Source organism: Colletotrichum chrysophilum (assembly GCF_026319265.1).
Source record: "Colletotrichum chrysophilum strain AFK26 chromosome Unknown scaffold_99, whole genome shotgun sequence".
NCBI lineage: Eukaryota > Fungi > Ascomycota > Sordariomycetes > Glomerellales > Glomerellaceae > Colletotrichum > Colletotrichum chrysophilum.
This window is the reverse complement of record NW_026517386.1, coordinates 44,339-60,673: the sequence shown is the minus strand read 5'-3', so window position 1 is coordinate 60,673 and position 16,335 is coordinate 44,339. Positions and strand designations below refer to the sequence as shown.

General features: G+C 51.7%; 7 protein-coding genes across 7 annotated transcripts; 3 read left to right on the top strand and 4 right to left on the bottom strand.

Annotated features, from left to right (window-relative positions):
- Nucleotides 1–1,092: 1,092 nt before the first annotated feature.
- On the bottom strand, nucleotides 1,093–2,221 carry COL26b_009851 (uncharacterized protein; the record flags this gene model as incomplete). The annotated part of the gene is made up of 4 exons (XM_053182566.1): nucleotides 1,093–1,530; nucleotides 1,589–1,772; nucleotides 1,832–1,924; nucleotides 2,067–2,221. 4 exons carry the CDS (start codon nucleotides 2,219–2,221, stop codon nucleotides 1,093–1,095), a joined length of 870 nt encoding a protein of 289 aa, XP_053033472.1.
- Nucleotides 2,222–2,916: 695 nt separating this feature from the next.
- On the top strand, nucleotides 2,917–3,815 carry COL26b_009850 (uncharacterized protein; the record flags this gene model as incomplete). The annotated part of the gene is made up of 2 exons (XM_053182565.1): nucleotides 2,917–3,473; nucleotides 3,539–3,815. The coding sequence occupies 2 exons, from the start codon at nucleotides 2,917–2,919 to the stop codon at nucleotides 3,813–3,815; spliced, it is 834 nt and encodes a 277-aa protein (XP_053033471.1).
- Nucleotides 3,816–5,136: 1,321 nt separating this feature from the next.
- On the top strand, nucleotides 5,137–6,460 carry COL26b_009849 (uncharacterized protein; the record flags this gene model as incomplete). The annotated part of the gene is made up of 3 exons (XM_053182564.1): nucleotides 5,137–5,420; nucleotides 5,449–5,610; nucleotides 5,662–6,460. 3 exons carry the CDS (start codon nucleotides 5,137–5,139, stop codon nucleotides 6,458–6,460), a joined length of 1,245 nt encoding a protein of 414 aa, XP_053033470.1.
- A 222-nt stretch (nucleotides 6,461–6,682) lies between these two features.
- On the bottom strand, nucleotides 6,683–7,033 carry COL26b_009848 (uncharacterized protein; the record flags this gene model as incomplete). Its single annotated transcript, XM_053182563.1, has 2 exons — nucleotides 6,683–6,714; nucleotides 6,808–7,033. The coding sequence occupies 2 exons, from the start codon at nucleotides 7,031–7,033 to the stop codon at nucleotides 6,683–6,685; spliced, it is 258 nt and encodes an 85-aa protein (XP_053033469.1).
- Nucleotides 7,034–7,929: 896 nt separating this feature from the next.
- COL26b_009847 (uncharacterized protein) lies at nucleotides 7,930–9,231 on the bottom strand (the record flags this gene model as incomplete). Its single annotated transcript, XM_053182562.1, has 1 exon — nucleotides 7,930–9,231. One exon carries the CDS (start codon nucleotides 9,229–9,231, stop codon nucleotides 7,930–7,932), a length of 1,302 nt encoding a protein of 433 aa, XP_053033468.1.
- Nucleotides 9,232–11,172: 1,941 nt separating this feature from the next.
- Nucleotides 11,173–11,710, bottom strand: COL26b_009846 (uncharacterized protein; the record flags this gene model as incomplete). The annotated part of the gene is made up of 2 exons (XM_053182561.1): nucleotides 11,173–11,209; nucleotides 11,262–11,710. 2 exons carry the CDS (start codon nucleotides 11,708–11,710, stop codon nucleotides 11,173–11,175), a joined length of 486 nt encoding a protein of 161 aa, XP_053033467.1.
- A 3,124-nt stretch (nucleotides 11,711–14,834) lies between these two features.
- COL26b_009845 (uncharacterized protein) lies at nucleotides 14,835–16,313 on the top strand (the record flags this gene model as incomplete). The annotated part of the gene is made up of 1 exon (XM_053182560.1): nucleotides 14,835–16,313. The coding sequence occupies one exon, from the start codon at nucleotides 14,835–14,837 to the stop codon at nucleotides 16,311–16,313; it is 1,479 nt and encodes a 492-aa protein (XP_053033466.1).
- Between the last annotated feature and the right edge of the window lie 22 nt (nucleotides 16,314–16,335).

Sequence of the window (16,335 nt, the reverse complement as noted above, 5' to 3'; positions counted from 1 at the left end):
TGGGATGGATTCATGGAGTTCCAAGTTGGTGGGATGCCGTCGACTACTGGAACAGGGTCTGTCAAGATCAAAAGGCCAGGTCAGCTCTGAGATGAAGTGTGTGCAAATACAGTACAACTGGATGTCGACGATGGGGCGGACACTCCTCCTAGGAACCCAGCAACTCCAAATGATGGATGATCTCGCGCCCCTTGAGATACTCCCAAGTAAGAAGATGATGGCCTCTGCTCCATGGTCTCTTCTAATATGTCTTCTCTAGTCCAAGAACCTCGGTTCAACACTATCCCCGATCTCATGGTCCAGCAACACCACTGGCGGGCAAATATGCCAGACTACAGCATGCATATTCTGCTGCGTGAAGTCGCCGATCTCTCCATCGCTGTCCATTACGTTAAGTCTCAGCCCGACAGCACTGAACAGCTTCTGCAAATGATGCCCGAGGTTGCGGATGTGGTGAGAAAGATCGAAGGTTGGCAGCCAGGTGTTGCCTCAGTGACTCCAGGGTACATGGATGATACTCAACATTTCAACAGCATCTGGAAGCAAGGCATGTTGTGTTATGTATATCACGAGATCTATGGTCTGAGCTCCAGTAGTTCCTGGATTCAAGCATGCGTGGAAGTATCTCTGGTGGCGTTTGAGAAGCTGTCCTGGCTTCAAGCATGTCTTTGGCCGGCTTTCATGATTGCCATTCATGCGCAGACAGAAACTGCGAGATCCACTTGTGAAAATGCGTTCAAGAAGATGCACTCTACGTTGGGGTTCACTGCACCACTTTCAATAGTGTTAGTGCTTCAAAGTCTCTGGGGAACTTTCGACAGCGATGGCTCCGGCACGGCCAAGTGGAGGACTGTCATGGAAAATCTGGGGATGGAATTGAATATTTTACTTTAGCAATCCAATGCTACTTTCATCGGCAGTTTCTGAATACCCGATCGCTTTCGCATTGCAGTTGGACAAGATAATTAGACCTTAAAGTACATTTGGATGAAGGTTCTTTAAGACCAAAACATGTGGGATAGTGAAAGTCTCAGAACCTTAAATTTGAATTACTCAATCTATCTCAGTTCCAGCCCGACATCCCGTATTACCTCAAGCCGCGACGGTAGTCGCCAGAGGCCTGCCCTCAAAGGTGCCATACTGAAATGGGTCTTCCTTACTGCCCAGAAGTTCAATGGGATCCTTCATATCGACATGGCCACAAAACGGCTCGCTGATTGAGTATCCCAGAAGAGCCTGAACCTGGGGCTCGTACGTCTTGATGACATCGTGCTGGATGCCAACATACTGGTTCTCATCCGCGCGGTACGATCCGCGGGTCATGTGACACGAGTAGATATTTCTTCTCTCGTTCTCGAGTTGATTGGCACCAGCACCGTGCCAGACACTGCCGATGATAAAGACAGCATCACCCTTGTCCATCTCCGCGGTGGAGCAGAGCGAGCGATCGGCAGGACCCCTCTGATCAGCCTTGGGCCACTTGTGGGAACCAACGATGATCTGAGTCGCCCCGTTCTCGTAGATGCAGCGCTTCAAGATGGTTAGTGGCGTTCCCAGTGTCAGAGGGGACCTCGGGCACTTCACTTACGGTACCGGCAACCAAGAGACCTAGCAGACTGCTTTCGCCACTGCCCTCAATGTGGTCAAAGTGTTGGGCCATGTCGTCGCGGTGGAGGGGCTGAGCGGCAGATTTGCCGCGAGAGAAGGCCTCCGAAACTGCTAGAACAGGGTTCGAGACGCATTCGTATCTCTTGCCGTCACGGAATGGGCGCCTGTATGGGTCAACATCAGCTTACACGCAAAGTATCGAAGGCGTGATGGGAAGACTTACGAAACCTCTCGTAGCAGTTCCTTTGCGGTGTCGCGGTAGGTGGGGTGATTGATGCATTTGTGGGAGAAGGTCCTGGACTTGCCCGCAAAATTGCTACGGAAGCAAACTCAGTAACTGGATCAAAAGTGGTCTGTTCAAAGATTTGATACTGCCATACCTGAGAGGAGGGTCCGAGGGGGGGAAGAGGTGACCCTCGTACTTGAGCGTCCTTAGCTTCTCGAACCAGGGAGCAGACTATGCATCCATCTGATCAATATCCTCTGGGGTCACGAAACCCTTGATGATGATGCCGCCATCTCGCCGAATGACATTCGCAATCTCCTCAATCGGAGCAGTCGCTGGGAGGGAGGTGATCTCCGGGTTCTTGGCCTGGTGAGGAGGGTTGGGCATGTTGACAACGAGACTGATGTAAATCTAAGGTAGCAATTGATACGTTGTATTGTGCGGCGGTTAGCGAGCTGATGATGTGGAGTTTTCACAGGTCATTTCGTACAGAATAAGCCTCATTATTTATCGTTCTCTCAATCGCATAGATTCAAGAACAACTGCCATCTTCGATTTGCACGGCTAGTCTGTCCAAAGTGCGGGCCTGGTTGGAGCGCCACTGGCTTGTCGCGTGTTACGCGGTTGCACTTCCCAAAGTGGCAATGCTAGGCTAGGAACCGGGTTTTGGGTGCGATAACACCGACCCAGACACACCCCTGGCTCTTGAAGCACTCATCTGCGAGACCAGGTGCCCCACGAAATGCGAAATACTGATCGGGAATATCCGTAGGCCTCGCAAGTTAGACCTATGCTGGGTATTGATAAGGCGATGTGAATTAACAGACCTAAGCGAACCTAAGCGATAGCTCCGCGTTGTGCCCAGAAAACACTGGGCAACTGCTAGACTGGCATCAAGTTGCGAAGTATTGAAGATAACGACTTTCCGTCTTGGTCTGCCAAACAGCCTACGGTCCTATATAATTATTCATATCACAACATCAAAATGTCCAAAACATCTGTTTGAAACTAAGTTTGCATTCTCGTCGCAATCATTACCACGTCTCGCTAAGCTCTTCCCAAACCAACCCGATCTTGACACTATGGCTTCCGTTAAGCGTTTTTCCCCTACTGCCTACGCAGGCGATGTCTTGGAGGCCATCAAAGGCGATGGAGCTGTCATCATCGAAGGCGCAGCCAGCGTCCAGACTGTCGACAAAGCCCTGTCCGAACTTGGCACCATCTCTGACAGCCGGGTCTATGGTCTCGCCGGCAAGAGTTCAACTTTCACCACCGAGATGCTGATGAATCCTTTGTACATCGAACTCACCAAACGTCTCCTTACTGATACCTGTGTCATCTACTACGAAAAGGAGAGAACGGTCTCCACTGCCGAGCCGCAGGTCTCGATGACTACAGCTCTGACTGCGCAACCCGGCCTTCCGGGATGGGGTCTCCGCCGTCAAGATGAGTGCCACCACACCAAGCATCCCGCAAAGCGCGAGACGGACTTCGGCATCGCGTTTGCCGCTACGGATATTACGAAGGAAAACGGGGCTATCAGAGTGGTTTTGGGGTCCAATAGATGGAACGACATTCGCGACCCTACGGACGATGACGAGACGCTCGTAGAGCTTCGCAAGGGTGATGCTCTTCTCTGGTAAGTTCGCATACCCGTTGGCTGCAGTTTTACAAGATCATATGCTCACTGACAATTTTCGACAGCTTGGGGTCCGTTTACTATGGTGTGACCTCGAACACTTCCTCGGCCCCGAGTGTTCTTCTTAGCGCCTTCTCCACTCCGGGCTGGTGTCGCCAGGAAGAGAACCAGTACTTGGCCATTCCACTTGAAGTTCTTGAGACGTTTCCAGAAAGAATCCAGAGATTCCTCGGTTGGTACGTCAGCAGGCCCTACGGAGGAGCGGTTGAGCACATGGAGCCCTTGGACTTCCTCAAGGCGAAGGGAGACTGGTCGAAGTACGTCCCTGTGGACCTAGTTTAGTCGCCTCTTAATCGGCATATGATTTCTTAAAACGAAGAATTATTATCTCGATGACTCTCTTTCTTATTCGTGATGTTTTATCATGTCCTAGAATTCCCATTGCAGCGATGACTGGTGATCATTCTTGGTAGACTCAAGTAAGATTACAGATACCGTGCTCCAACGATCCTGTCGACGACTTTATGGAGAGTAGGAAAGGAAATCTACATGAGCAAACGAACATGTTGCGCGTCGCGGAGTCTTACTGTTCGATGTTTTGACTATCACGACGAATTCCACAATGAGGATGCTAATTACGTGTTGATGATTGGTTCGTCCGCGAGAAGTAGACAGGCACCGATCGACTGGAACGATGAGAAGGCAGAAATGCAGCAAATTCTGATATCCTACCACCCCGGGACGCACCATGCTGGTATTAGGCGCCGCCGGTGTGGCTATTGTTGGAATATCTGCCCCGCTTCCCCGCCTAAAAGTCAACATCCAGTTCGTTGGTGTATCGGCAACTTTAACCCATTTGGGACGTCCTTTCGGTGTATCCAATAAAACACTGTGGTCCAAATGGAGCATTCCTGTGCCATAGGCTTCCACTACCTCATAGAGATAGACATGCCTCGTCTTAGGTCATTTTTGAATTATTCGAATTGGTCATCAAACTGACCATAATTGAAACGTCTGGTCCTTTATTCCTAGGTTGGAGTAAGAAATGAAGTAAAAAACCGAGCAACAGTCCAAGACAGGGAGGGAAGCAACGCACCTTCGTATTTCGCCTTCATACCTCTTTACCCCTTAGAAACACTACACTAAATGATTCCAGGCCTCTGTCAAGCAATGCAATCAACAACAATCCTACCACGCGTATCTCAGGATCAGGATACGAAAGATGCATCTCGCGACGTCGAGGCCTCCGTTATCGACCGCGTGGCCACGGCCACATCACAAGTTCCTCCCGTAGAGAGAGCCACTTTTGAAATCGATACGGCACCGCAACCTAGCAAACCTTCACAAATTGTCATTACATGTCTGGTGATACTCTGCAACTTGACACAAGTGAGGCTGCCCTCCGCAGTGCTTGATCATCGCTGACGATTATCCAGTTTATCTCCATGTTTTCTACCGTTGCAGGCGGATTTCAATTCAGCGCTGAGCTCGGTCGAGAGTTTGGACCTGGGCAGGCTAACTGGATGGGGGCGGCATACTCGTTCGTCTTGCATCCCAAACGCCTGGATGATATGCATTGAGCTGACAGACTTGTGTTAGACTGACTCAAAGCGCTTTCGTCCTAATAAGTGGCCGACTCGGGGCCATCTATGGCCATCAGAACATGCTCTTTCTCGGCGGTGGAATTATTGTCGTCTTTTCTCTAGGAAACGCCTTTTGCAAGACTTACGAGTCATTTGTGGCTATGAGGGCCATGACCGGAATCGGCGGTGGTATCATCATGCCGAACGCTGTTGCAGTCCTCACGATCATGATTCCGCCAGGACAGAGCCGAAACATCACGCTTGCCGCTTTTGCAGCTTCACCACCATGTGGCGCACTCGTTGGAGCTCTGTTAGCCGGTGTATTCCTAGAGTATACCGAATGGAAATGGTTTTTCATAGTGATGTAAGTTTTTTAACCCATGGTTGAACAGGACCGACCTGACAAAGGATAGCGCTATCTTGGGAACCGTTATGTTTGGATCCCTGTTTCTTGTGCTTCCACATGACGAGCCTGTGGATAAGGGGGGCAGTATCGACTATCTGGGTATCGTATTCAGTCTTGGTGGCCTGCTGCTATTCAACTTCGCTTGGAAGTAAGTTTGATAACTAAGCTCTCTCAAAAGCGCCATCTAACAACCACTCAGCCAGTCACCATCTATTGGATGGGATTCTCCGTCCGTCATCTCCACCATCATCGTGTCCCTTCTCCTATTCATAGCTTTCATGGTTTGGGAAAGCAAGTTTGCCAAGGAACCCATCATGCCCCTGACAGTCTTCGCCGCCCCAACATTTACGGCCCTAATATTCGTGGCATTGCTCACATACATGTCCGTTGGCATCAGCCTGTGGTACATGGTCGCCTGGCAACAGCTCCTACGAAATTGGACTGTCCTTCATGTTGCCATAGGATGGATTCCCTACGCTGTAGGCGCCTCAATGTCAGTTGGACTGGCGGCGTGGTTGATCCCCCGCATCGAAGCGCAGAGCATCATGGCAATCGGGATCTTGGCTTCCATCGTGTCATGCTTGCTGCTGGCAACAATGCCGGAGCAGCAAATTTACTGGGCACAGACGTTTCCCTCCATCTTCATCGGATCTCTCTGCCCCGATTTCGTTTATGTGGCTGCACAGATCATAGCCAGTAACAGCGTTGGAAAGCGAGAGCAAGGCGTTGCTGGAAGCCTGATCGGCACGCTAAATCTTTATGGAAACAGTCTAGGCCTCGGCTTTGCTGGAACCATTGAGTCGCAACTTATTAAGAATGGCGCAAGTCACGTCACGAGCTTTCGCGCCGCCTTGTACTTTGCTATGGCCCTGTCTGCGGCGGCATTGGTATTGGACTTTGGCTTTATTAGGATGCCCAAAGATGATCGGAAGGGTTGGGAACAGGACAACTCGCGGAGAGACGAAGACTTGCAAGACCCAGAAAGCCTTGACAATTAGGTTGACTCTCGTGAATCTTCAACGCATTCAAGGGCAGATGCTAGTGGGGAGTCATGCCATATTGTCAGGTAGTCATCCATGTGGGTCAATTGCGAGAAAGAAATCCCCCGCAGTCATGGGTTTGTATCGCAGGGCCTCAGCGGTTTAAGTTCTGAAGCGCCCTTCAAGGGCAGATTACTAGCTAGACCGTATTCTAGAGTATGTACAGGCTTGGTCTTGGTATCATTTGAATAGTTCGAAGCCACCACCTGTGGCTATTAAAAGTGTGGTAATCAAGCATAAACATGCGAGTTTCTGATGTGCGTTAGTTTTATTCGACGAGTAGTAGGGCGGAGGTCGTGACTCACAACCCCACTTGACACAGCAGTAGCTGGTGCCTCCAGTGTGCTGAGAGCAGGTGTAACCAGCAAGGCATCCCTGGAAGGCGCAAGTGAACCTGGAGCTGTAGCAAGCACCAATGTCCTTGACCTCGGCGCGGCCCTCCAAGTGCTCAATCTCGGTGGGAGCAGCGGTCGCGGTCGCGGACAGGAGTCCGAGGGCAAGGATGACGAGCTGAGTCGGCTGGAAAAGCATTTTGATATTGAAGTTGAAGGAGTGTCTAGAAGTTGGAAGTGTTTGAGTGTCTGAAGGTGATGATGAGTAAGTTCATTGTCAGTTGGTAACGCTGCTGGTCCGTATTAATACTTTTAGATGAACCATCGTCTGCAATGCTGTTGTCTGTTGAGCTTTGCGTGGAGTCCAGGGAAGACGACTCTTGAGGATTGGGATCAACATCTGCTCCGCTGCAGATGTCTTGGCTCCTTTGGCTGATACGGGGCGCAAGTCATCTGTGGATCAGATTTGGCGATGTCTTCACTGAAGCGTTGACTCGTATTGACAACAGCGACATAGCGAGTCATTGTGATTGAGCAAGTTGCAGCATGGTCGTCAGGTTTAGGCGGAGACTTCCAGATTTGCAGATCGCAGCCTAGTCTAAAAGGCGTCATCAATAGGGCGCTGTTACACAAACGTCATTGCAAGCATGCAGTCGTAAAAGCCGCGTATAGAATGTAGAAGTTTCGAAAGTTGCTCGTCTAAAGTTGCACCAACAACGCAGTGGATTAGAATTCTCGTCTCGAGTTTAGTGGAATGCTTGTATCACGGGTCGGGAAACCTTAAATGGCTTGTCTGATCCATTTAAAGGCAATTAAGAAGAAAGTCTAAAATTGGTAGCGAAATCAGTTTGGTCGGGCGAGTCAGCGTGGTTGAGCCAGGTTCCCCAGCATTCTCGACCGCAATGTCGGGTTGTGGCGTGACGATCTTTTGAGCCGCGGGACCGCGCCAAGTTTTCGGATTCGCCACGGCCGAGCTCGGGATTAAGACTTTCTCCCCGGGCTTGCTGACATCCGCAACAAGTTCGGGAGATGAACTCTTTCTTGATTATTAACAACCCCGACTCTGTCTCGTTGTCGCTCTGTGTCTTGTGCGAATCAAAACTCCCAAGCCGGCCAGTTGCTTGTGGGTTCCGCAAGTGGAGGAGTCCGCGGCCAGACCTCCTTTCCTCCAATGAACACGCGTTCGATATCCTCAACCCCAGACGAGAAAACAAAGGCCGATACGGGATCCCCTAGATGGCCCATGTGAGGGGGGTTAAGGAGAACGATGTCCGCCAGCTTGCCGACCTCGAGGCTTCCGACTTTATCAACCACGTCCAAAACATCCGCAGCACCCAGCGTGTGCATCTGAAAGACGTCTTGAGGAGCCAACACCGACGGGTCTTCATACTTGCCTCTTACGGAGTACAGGCCCACACGCATGTTCTCGAACGGGTCGCTCCGGTCGCTACTCGCTTCTCCGTCTACACCCATGCCGATCGGGAGATTGTGTCTTCGATATGTGGGAATGTCGGCAATCCCAGACCCGAGGCGTCCGTTGGACATTGGATTCCAGCTCATTTTGAGCCCGGATGAGGAAGCCTCGTCAAGAATGTCGGGGGTTGGATGGAGGAAATGGCCTAGGATAAGCTTCAAGTTGACTGCACCAGCATCTCTGAGCCACTTCCAGCGGGACTGTTCTAGATTGACATCTACTGGCCGGGGACTTTCCAAGTAGTGGATTTGTCCCCCCAGGCCCAATTTTCGCATGACCTCAGCCTCCATGCGTGTGTTGATGTCCGTATCGTAGTTGATCCCGTGGTGTGCAATCATGGTGCCGAGGTATTGATTTGAGTGGCTGAAGGTAGACGCCCAGTCTACAAATAGTCGAGCGCGCTTCAAGGCTAACTCTGGAGTCCATGTTTCTCTGATGGCTCCGATGTTGAACCCATGAAAGAACCGGATTCCAGAGTCCAGAGCCCCTTCGAACTGCGCCCGGTCCGTTTGGCCCTCGCGGAAGCGGGCGGAAAACGTAAAGTTGAAAGCAGTCGTGATTCCCTTTCGGACGTGGTTTCTCGCGCCTTGCATTGTGAGGTCATAGAACTCTGATGCTGGCAACTCGCGGGCTTCCGAATAGATCCCGTCTCCCCACTCAGTCACGTTGCTATTGGGGGCTTGTCCGGCGAACTTGCTCTGCCATAGATGGCTATGGGCAGAGACAAAGCCAGGAAGCAACCATTTCCCCTCTGCGTCAATGACCACGTCGGCATTTGCGACCTCGTCGCGGTTCTCAAGGCCGACATAGGCAATAGTGCCATCGCGGGACACTAGCACGTCGGCGGGGTAGAGTCCTTGGTTGGGGAGTGGTGACAGGACCTTTCCGCCTGTGAAAGCCACTGCATACTGTCTGACTGTCATGTGTCGCCGTCAATGCAGATCATCCACTTGATTTGTGAGGGTATGAGGTTGATGGGTAGAAAGTTGAGTATGGTTGTGACGTATTCAGATCATAGCGGTCGCGAATCCTTCCGCTGTAGATAAGAAACCCGACTATGGTCGTGACCTTCAAGGCAGCACGAAGGCAGGCTGTGGAAAACAAAGATTGGGTTTGAAGTTTTGATCGTATGAGTCAAGGTTCGATCCGACAGTGCGTGATTTAAGCTTTACCTGATTGGTTGCTTTGCCCGAACGCATGGCGTAAGTTTGCCGATCAAGGATGTCCACGGCTACTAGAGCACACCAACGTTAGAAAGAGCCAATTTTAACTACAAGATGGTGAGCAGATGCAATCATGGGTATTCGGACACATTTTATCTGCACGGCAAGACTGAGATACATTAAGCTACATAGATAAGGATACTTTTCTTTCTCGATGATTGTATGTAATTTGTGTGCTATGCATTTTTTACAGTTGCACTGGTCCCTATTGCAATCACTAGAGCTTAGCAGAGCATCTAGATATGTTTGGCTCACTGGGTTTGATTGATTGACTAACGCAATTTGGTACACACCTTTTGCAGCATTTTAAACATGTCCGACTTTGTCGTAGCAAATAATCTCCATCCATTGAGATTATTAATGAAATTAATGGATTGATTCATTTCCGCTTTCTTTTCCGCAGTTTGACAGAGGCAAGCTCAGTGAAACCTTTAAAGTCCTTGCTAGAGCTGTGGCATTCTAAGCGACGTCCAGTCAGAGTCTCATGATCGCCTGTGTAATTGCAGAACAACTACCACGTATTCGGTATCTGTTGCAGGGGCGTAGTACTTTGGCTGTACGTCGGCTAGAAAAAGCAATGTCCATCGCAACTATGCCCGGCTTGGCCTTGACCGCCCTCTTCCAACAAATCCAACCAACAGATAAGCACCTCGCCGGCACAATATGGAATCTGAGAACTTCGGACGCGCCCGCACTTTGGGATACACACGTGGGGCTTCGTCATCTACCGCTGCATCTATGACGACGACGAACTCGGGAACTGCTAACTCGACAGCTCAAGAGCTTCTGTTATGATGAACTCAAATAGCGTCGATATGCCGAGCTACTTGAACCATACCTCTACTAGGTTGTTATTGAAGACCCTACCCTTAATAACGCCTCTTAGTTAGAGATAAAGAACCGTTTTAATTAAAGGGTGTTAGCGTAGAACGTCCTATTGCTCCTAACTAACGCCTATATAAATATACGTCCTATCTGGCTGCCCTGCTTCTGATACTGTCTATAAGTTGATAAGTAGTGCCTTAACACTGTTATCTAGTTTTAGGAAGTAAATACTAGTAAGGAGTAGTTCCTTTTATAGCTACTACTAATAGGCTTTGCTGTTATTAATTGAAGCTAGATGTTGCTAGACGGCAGCAGCAGCGGGAGACTCCGTCGTCGAAGTGGTTGCGGTTGCGACATTGCGTATATGCGCGCCGGGTGGTCTGAGATAAAGGCCTGCGAGCGCAATCGAGTGAGGGGCCAGGCTTTAAGGATTTGCTTGAAGATAAATCAGATATAGCCAATCGCTAAGAGCGTCTTGTTACACACAACCCGTAAGCCAGGATAACAGCTGACCAGCCCACTCAGGCGTTCGGCGGCTATAACAGGGCATTTTTACTGCAGGATCACGGGAACAACAAGGACTCGCTCGAAGACGGAAGAACTATGGGGTCAGTCAGCAAGTACGCTGCATATACCGCTGGAGAGCCTCGCCCAATCAGTGACACAGCTAATAAAACGAATCTCAAGTTAAATGTATCGCGAGACAACTGGATCAATCGGGTCGCTATTTTATATTACTTATTATGCAAAATCACATATCCAGGAGACCAATGGGCCGTTCAGGCGGGCCAAAGTCGACCTCCCCTATTTCTATGTCTACCCGTCTAGTTCCGGAGAAAGATATGCTCCAAATCTGTTCCTTATTAGCAAGTCACTTGGCATGCTTGTCAAGAGTCTAGACGTACCCGATGATGACATAGCACGCGCACATGAGACCGCCCTTGAGTCCGCTTGTTCGCAGGACGCTGTTCCCATCGCTCAGTATCAACAGATTCACCAAGAGTGCTGTCCCCATCAGCGCGGCGACCTCAAAGAGAGTGAAACTGAGAGATAGGTCTCTAGAGAGAATCCAACCTGAGATCACTGTCAAGGGCGCTACACAAAGGGCAATCTGGATCGAGGACCCAACGGCGACGGCAATGGCAAGGTCCAGCTTCTCCCTCGATGCCACCGTCACAACGGTGACGTACTCGGCGACATTGCCGACAATTGGCAAGATGATGAGGCCGATAACGGATTCGGAGAGATGCCCCTGATGGGTTACTTCGTCGATCGTGCTAACCAGAAATTCGGCGCACATGGACATCAATCCAGAGCTGATGATGAGAATCATGACGGGAACCAGCCTCTCCATGATGGACTTTGAATGCTGAACTTGTCCGACTTGGGCGGTGTCTAAGCTTGCATGGCTACTCCGAAGAGCTTGCAGGTTGGCGAGTCCTGACCTGACTAATCTTCGATGTTCGATTCCGACGGAAGAGCCCTCTCGGCTGAACGTTGTCCAGCGAGAGCTACCGGAAAGTGACAGCGACCGACTGTGCGTTCTCGCCATGAAATGTTGAGAGCTAGGCCGATCAAAAGCATTCCGCGACTTCCAAGCCTCCCGACCACGGCGCTCGTCTGGTTTGTCATCGTCCGAGTCGGTTTCAGATGCCTCGTTTCCGTCCAGCTGCGATGAATATCCTGTTGTATCAGGTGCATCCTGACTTTTCTTTGGTGTCCCTTCGTCTGCGAAGCGAATCGTTTGATTGGAAGGAACAGCCTGTTGAACCTGCTGCCTCGCATGTTGTGGCGCTATTGTCGGGGAGGTGGGGAGGCTTTCCAGGTCGAAGGAGTGTGTCGGGGCTGCGTGATATGAACGGTTTGCAGAGTGCGTCCTGAACTCGTGAACGAAGTAGAGTATGTAAATCAGTAGTACCATCAATGCTGATGCCCGGCTCATCTTCAGAATTGCCTCGCCGGCGTCTTCGATGTCGTTGAAGGTGTGATAGAACGCTGTCTGCCTTGTCTAAGTGATGCCCTCAAATGTAATACTCAAGTTCAACATACCGGAATGAGGAAGACAAACACAGAGACGAACAGTAGACAACTCAAAAGTTGTGTCTCTGTTGTATTGAGGACCGGGTCATCATGCCATAGGCCGTTGACACATAAGGCCGTACCGAGAATGGGCAAAAGGTTCACAAGCATTGAACCAAGGATGGACGCCTGCACAACATGAATCTGATTGTGTTTGAGAGCCACGCTTGAGCTGTTAGTTCCTGTAATCGCTGCTACTAGAGTATCACTCACATGCTACCAAGAGAACGGATGTTAATTCTCATACCGAGAGACCGGGTCCAGGGGGCACTTACAACAAGATCAACTCCACGAGATTTCCTATGCTGATGTTCAGAAACGCGCCTATCGTATCCCCGGCATCGCTTGCGATTTTCTCAGTCGCACCAGTGAGCAGCGCTGATAACGGAATGATCGCGATTCCATTGAAAATAAACACCAAGATTGGGCTGGCATTGGACAGGAATAGCCCAAGACCGACGGGGACGAAGACGAGCAGCACGTTGAGCCAGGACGACAGCATCGTGTGTCTCAGAAGCCCCAAGGTCCCTCGCGTCCTCGAGCGGATGGGCCGCTGCTTTTCGTCCGTTGGCAGGCCGTCTTCGGTTGCCTCTGAGTCCGATTGGGGGGCACGGGACACGGACGATTGCGCGTCGATGCTGCTGGACGGAGAGACCGGAAAGCATAAACTTTGAATCCGTTGCAGACCATCTGCCCTCGTTAGCACGAGATGATCAGTCGTCGATGCTAAAGAGGCCGACGCAAATGTTACCTTGGAAGTGATGTCTGAAAAATTCCCGCATGGCCGGCTTTTCAGGTCGCCCGGGTTGAGGATAGCTCGCTCAGGGGCCGGTTCGGATCGGTGGGCGCGGGTGGTGGATGTGTCGGCGAATTATCCCTCATGACACAACCATCGTCTGCGTCATCTCTCGATGATTGTCCGAACTGGGTATCCCGCAAGATATTCGGGAGGCCTCCAAGCGAGTTTCTCATAAAAACAGAGGGTTAAAAAAGAGGGTTTTTCTTCAAAATGTATATGAGCGATTTTCAGGATTGGTGAACTCGCCAGGCAGGCAACCGGGGGTTTTCGCGCCCTTTTAGTATTCATTAACTCGACGAGAATGGTCAAACGCCCGCTCTTTCCGCGTCGTGTCTCGGAGATCTTTAGATGAACCATGCTGATGGATCTTTTGGCGGTTGTATACGGCTAACTGAAGTCGTGAGGATTATACGTGGTGAGATGCTTGGCGCGACTTTATGCCCTCTCGTGGTGGTCTAACCGTTTCGGCTCGTGCGGCCGCTCGAGGGGTCATGCACTGAAGTTGGCTGAGCCACCAGATGGACCCTGCTGATCGACTTGTAACATCCCAGCTTGTCATATTGAGAGGTGGATATCGCGGGGTGGACAGCGTTGGCAGACCGAGATGACGAGGCATGTTTTCAAACAACTACCTATGAGGATGGTGCTGCGGTTTTCCTCAGCCAATTTGCCAACGACCAAATGCCCTCCGTTGATTCTTTCTGTCTTGAAGTGCTTTTCTTTATCCCTAGCGAACTGTTGTTTGCCTGAAGTCTCGCATAAGATTCCAGTGAACTTTTGTTCAGAGAAAATGGTCGATGTTGAACACATGTTCAGTCGTGACTGCCCTCCAGCCATCTTGTAGATCAGTGCTCACCTGCTGTCCAGCCAAAGCCCTATGAGGCTCTTGCGGTAAGCTGTTACAACCAACCGAATAGGACAGAGACTAACCCATCATATCAAGACTCCTATTGCAGTATTGAGGCTCAAACACGATGGTTCGGCTCATTACTAAGACCTGTGGTTGAACACACCGACCGGCATCTCTCGCCGAGAAACGACGGCCCGCTCCATGGGTTCGGGGACGCTACAACCACCCCCACGCCTGTGAGTTGAGGCCCCAACACACCACCCTCAGCGCTAAGCTTCTGTCTAGTCTGCCTTCATTTGTTCATACCTGTCTCAGTGTGAGCCCCAGCCCTAAACCTTCTGAGAGTCTTCAGTCTGTTTGCATCGACTTGAAATGAAATGAGCTACGAAGAAACAATTAATCTCTGCAAGAATTCAAGTCTTCTTGAGTCTCCCAGACACGGCGCCGCTACGTCATTTGAACATGCTGCATGTAGCTCAGAGAACCCCACTGAAGTGACATTCAGCCGTCCATCCGCTCAACAGCCGTCGGGCCAGCTCTGACCGACATGCCCTCTCCACGAATCATCGTCATTTCATCCCGACGCAGGAATGCCCCTCCATTGAAATCGCGTCTCTGAAGCTCCAGCTATTAGCACATGATCGTGAGGTGGGGTTTGAGTCGTGCATTCGTACATGAGATGCGTTGCACAATGTAGAGAACACAGTGAGTTGGCCGTCTTCTTTTCACTCACATCACCCACTGACCATCATGGCCACGCAGTTCGAGTTCGACGAGTCCATCAAGGGCGCCCTCCCGCCCGACTTCACCTGGGGCTTTGCAACAGCCGCCGCCCAAGTCGAAGGCGCCTGGGACAAAGATGGCAAAGGCGAGTCCATCTGGGACAAGTTCGCCCACACACCAGGCAAAGTCAAGGACGGAAGCACAGGCGACGACGCCGTGCGCTCCTACGACCTGTACAAGACAGATGTCGCCCTCATGAAGCGCTACGGCGTGAGCGGGTACCGCTTCTCCCTCTCCTGGTCGCGCATCATCCCCCTCGGCGGCAAAGACGATCCAGTCAACGAGGCAGGCATCGCCTACTACAACCGCCTCATCGACGAGCTCCTCGCCAACGGCATCACCCCCTTCGTCACCCTCTTCCACTGGGACACCCCGCAGGCGCTCGAGGACCGATATGGCGGCATGCTTGATAAAGACCGCTACACGCCCGACTTTGTCCGCTACGCCCGGATCTGCTTCGAGCGCTTCGGCGACCGCGTCAAGAACTGGATCACCTACAACGAGCCCGGCGTGTACACCCTCGCCGGCTACGCGGCGGGCGTGCACGCCCCCGCGCGCTCCAGCTTCCGCGAGCTCAACGACGAGGGCGACTCCAGCACGGAGCCCTTCATCGTCGCGCACACCGAGCTGGTCTCGCACGCGTACGCCGCGGACATGTACAAGAAGGAGTTCCAGCCAACGCAGCAGGGCACCGTCATGATCACGCTGCACGGCAACTGGTCTGAGCCCTGGGACGCGGCGGACCCCCGCGACGTCGAGGCCGCCGAGCGCGCGCGCGAGTTCGAGATTGCGTGGTTCGCGGACCCGCTGTACAAGACGGGCGACTACCCGGCGTCGATGCGGGCGCAGCTCGGAGACAGGCTGCCGCGATTCACGCCGGAGGAGAGCAAGCTCGTGCTGGGCAGCTCCGAGGTGTACGGGATGAACTCGTACTCTGCGTTCTACGTGCGCCACCGCGACGGGCCGGCGGACATCAACGACCACAAGGGCAACATTGAGCAGTTTGACGAGAATAAGCAGGGCGTGCCGCGGGGGCCGATGAGTGACACGTACTGGCTGCGCACGACGCCGTGGGGGTGGGCGAAGTTGCTGCGCTGGATCTGGAACCGGTACGGCGTGCCCATCTACATCACTGAGAACGGGACCACGGCACAAGGCGAGCACGACTGGAAACCCAAGGGGCCGGACGACGTTCTCGAAGATCCGTTCCGGATTGACTTCTTCAAGAGCTATTTGACGGAAGTAGCCAAGGCTTCGCAGGAGGGCGTGGTGATCAAGTCTTACTTTGGGTGGACTTTTACGGACAATTGGGAGTGGGCGGCTGGGTTCTCAGACAGGTTCGGTGCGACGTGGATTGACTTTGAGAGCCCCGAGAAGACGCGGTATCCTAAGCGATCTGCGTTGTTCCTGGGCGAGTTCTTCAAGCACTTGATTCGCAGTGAGTAGTTGAGTAACTCAAATGACAATC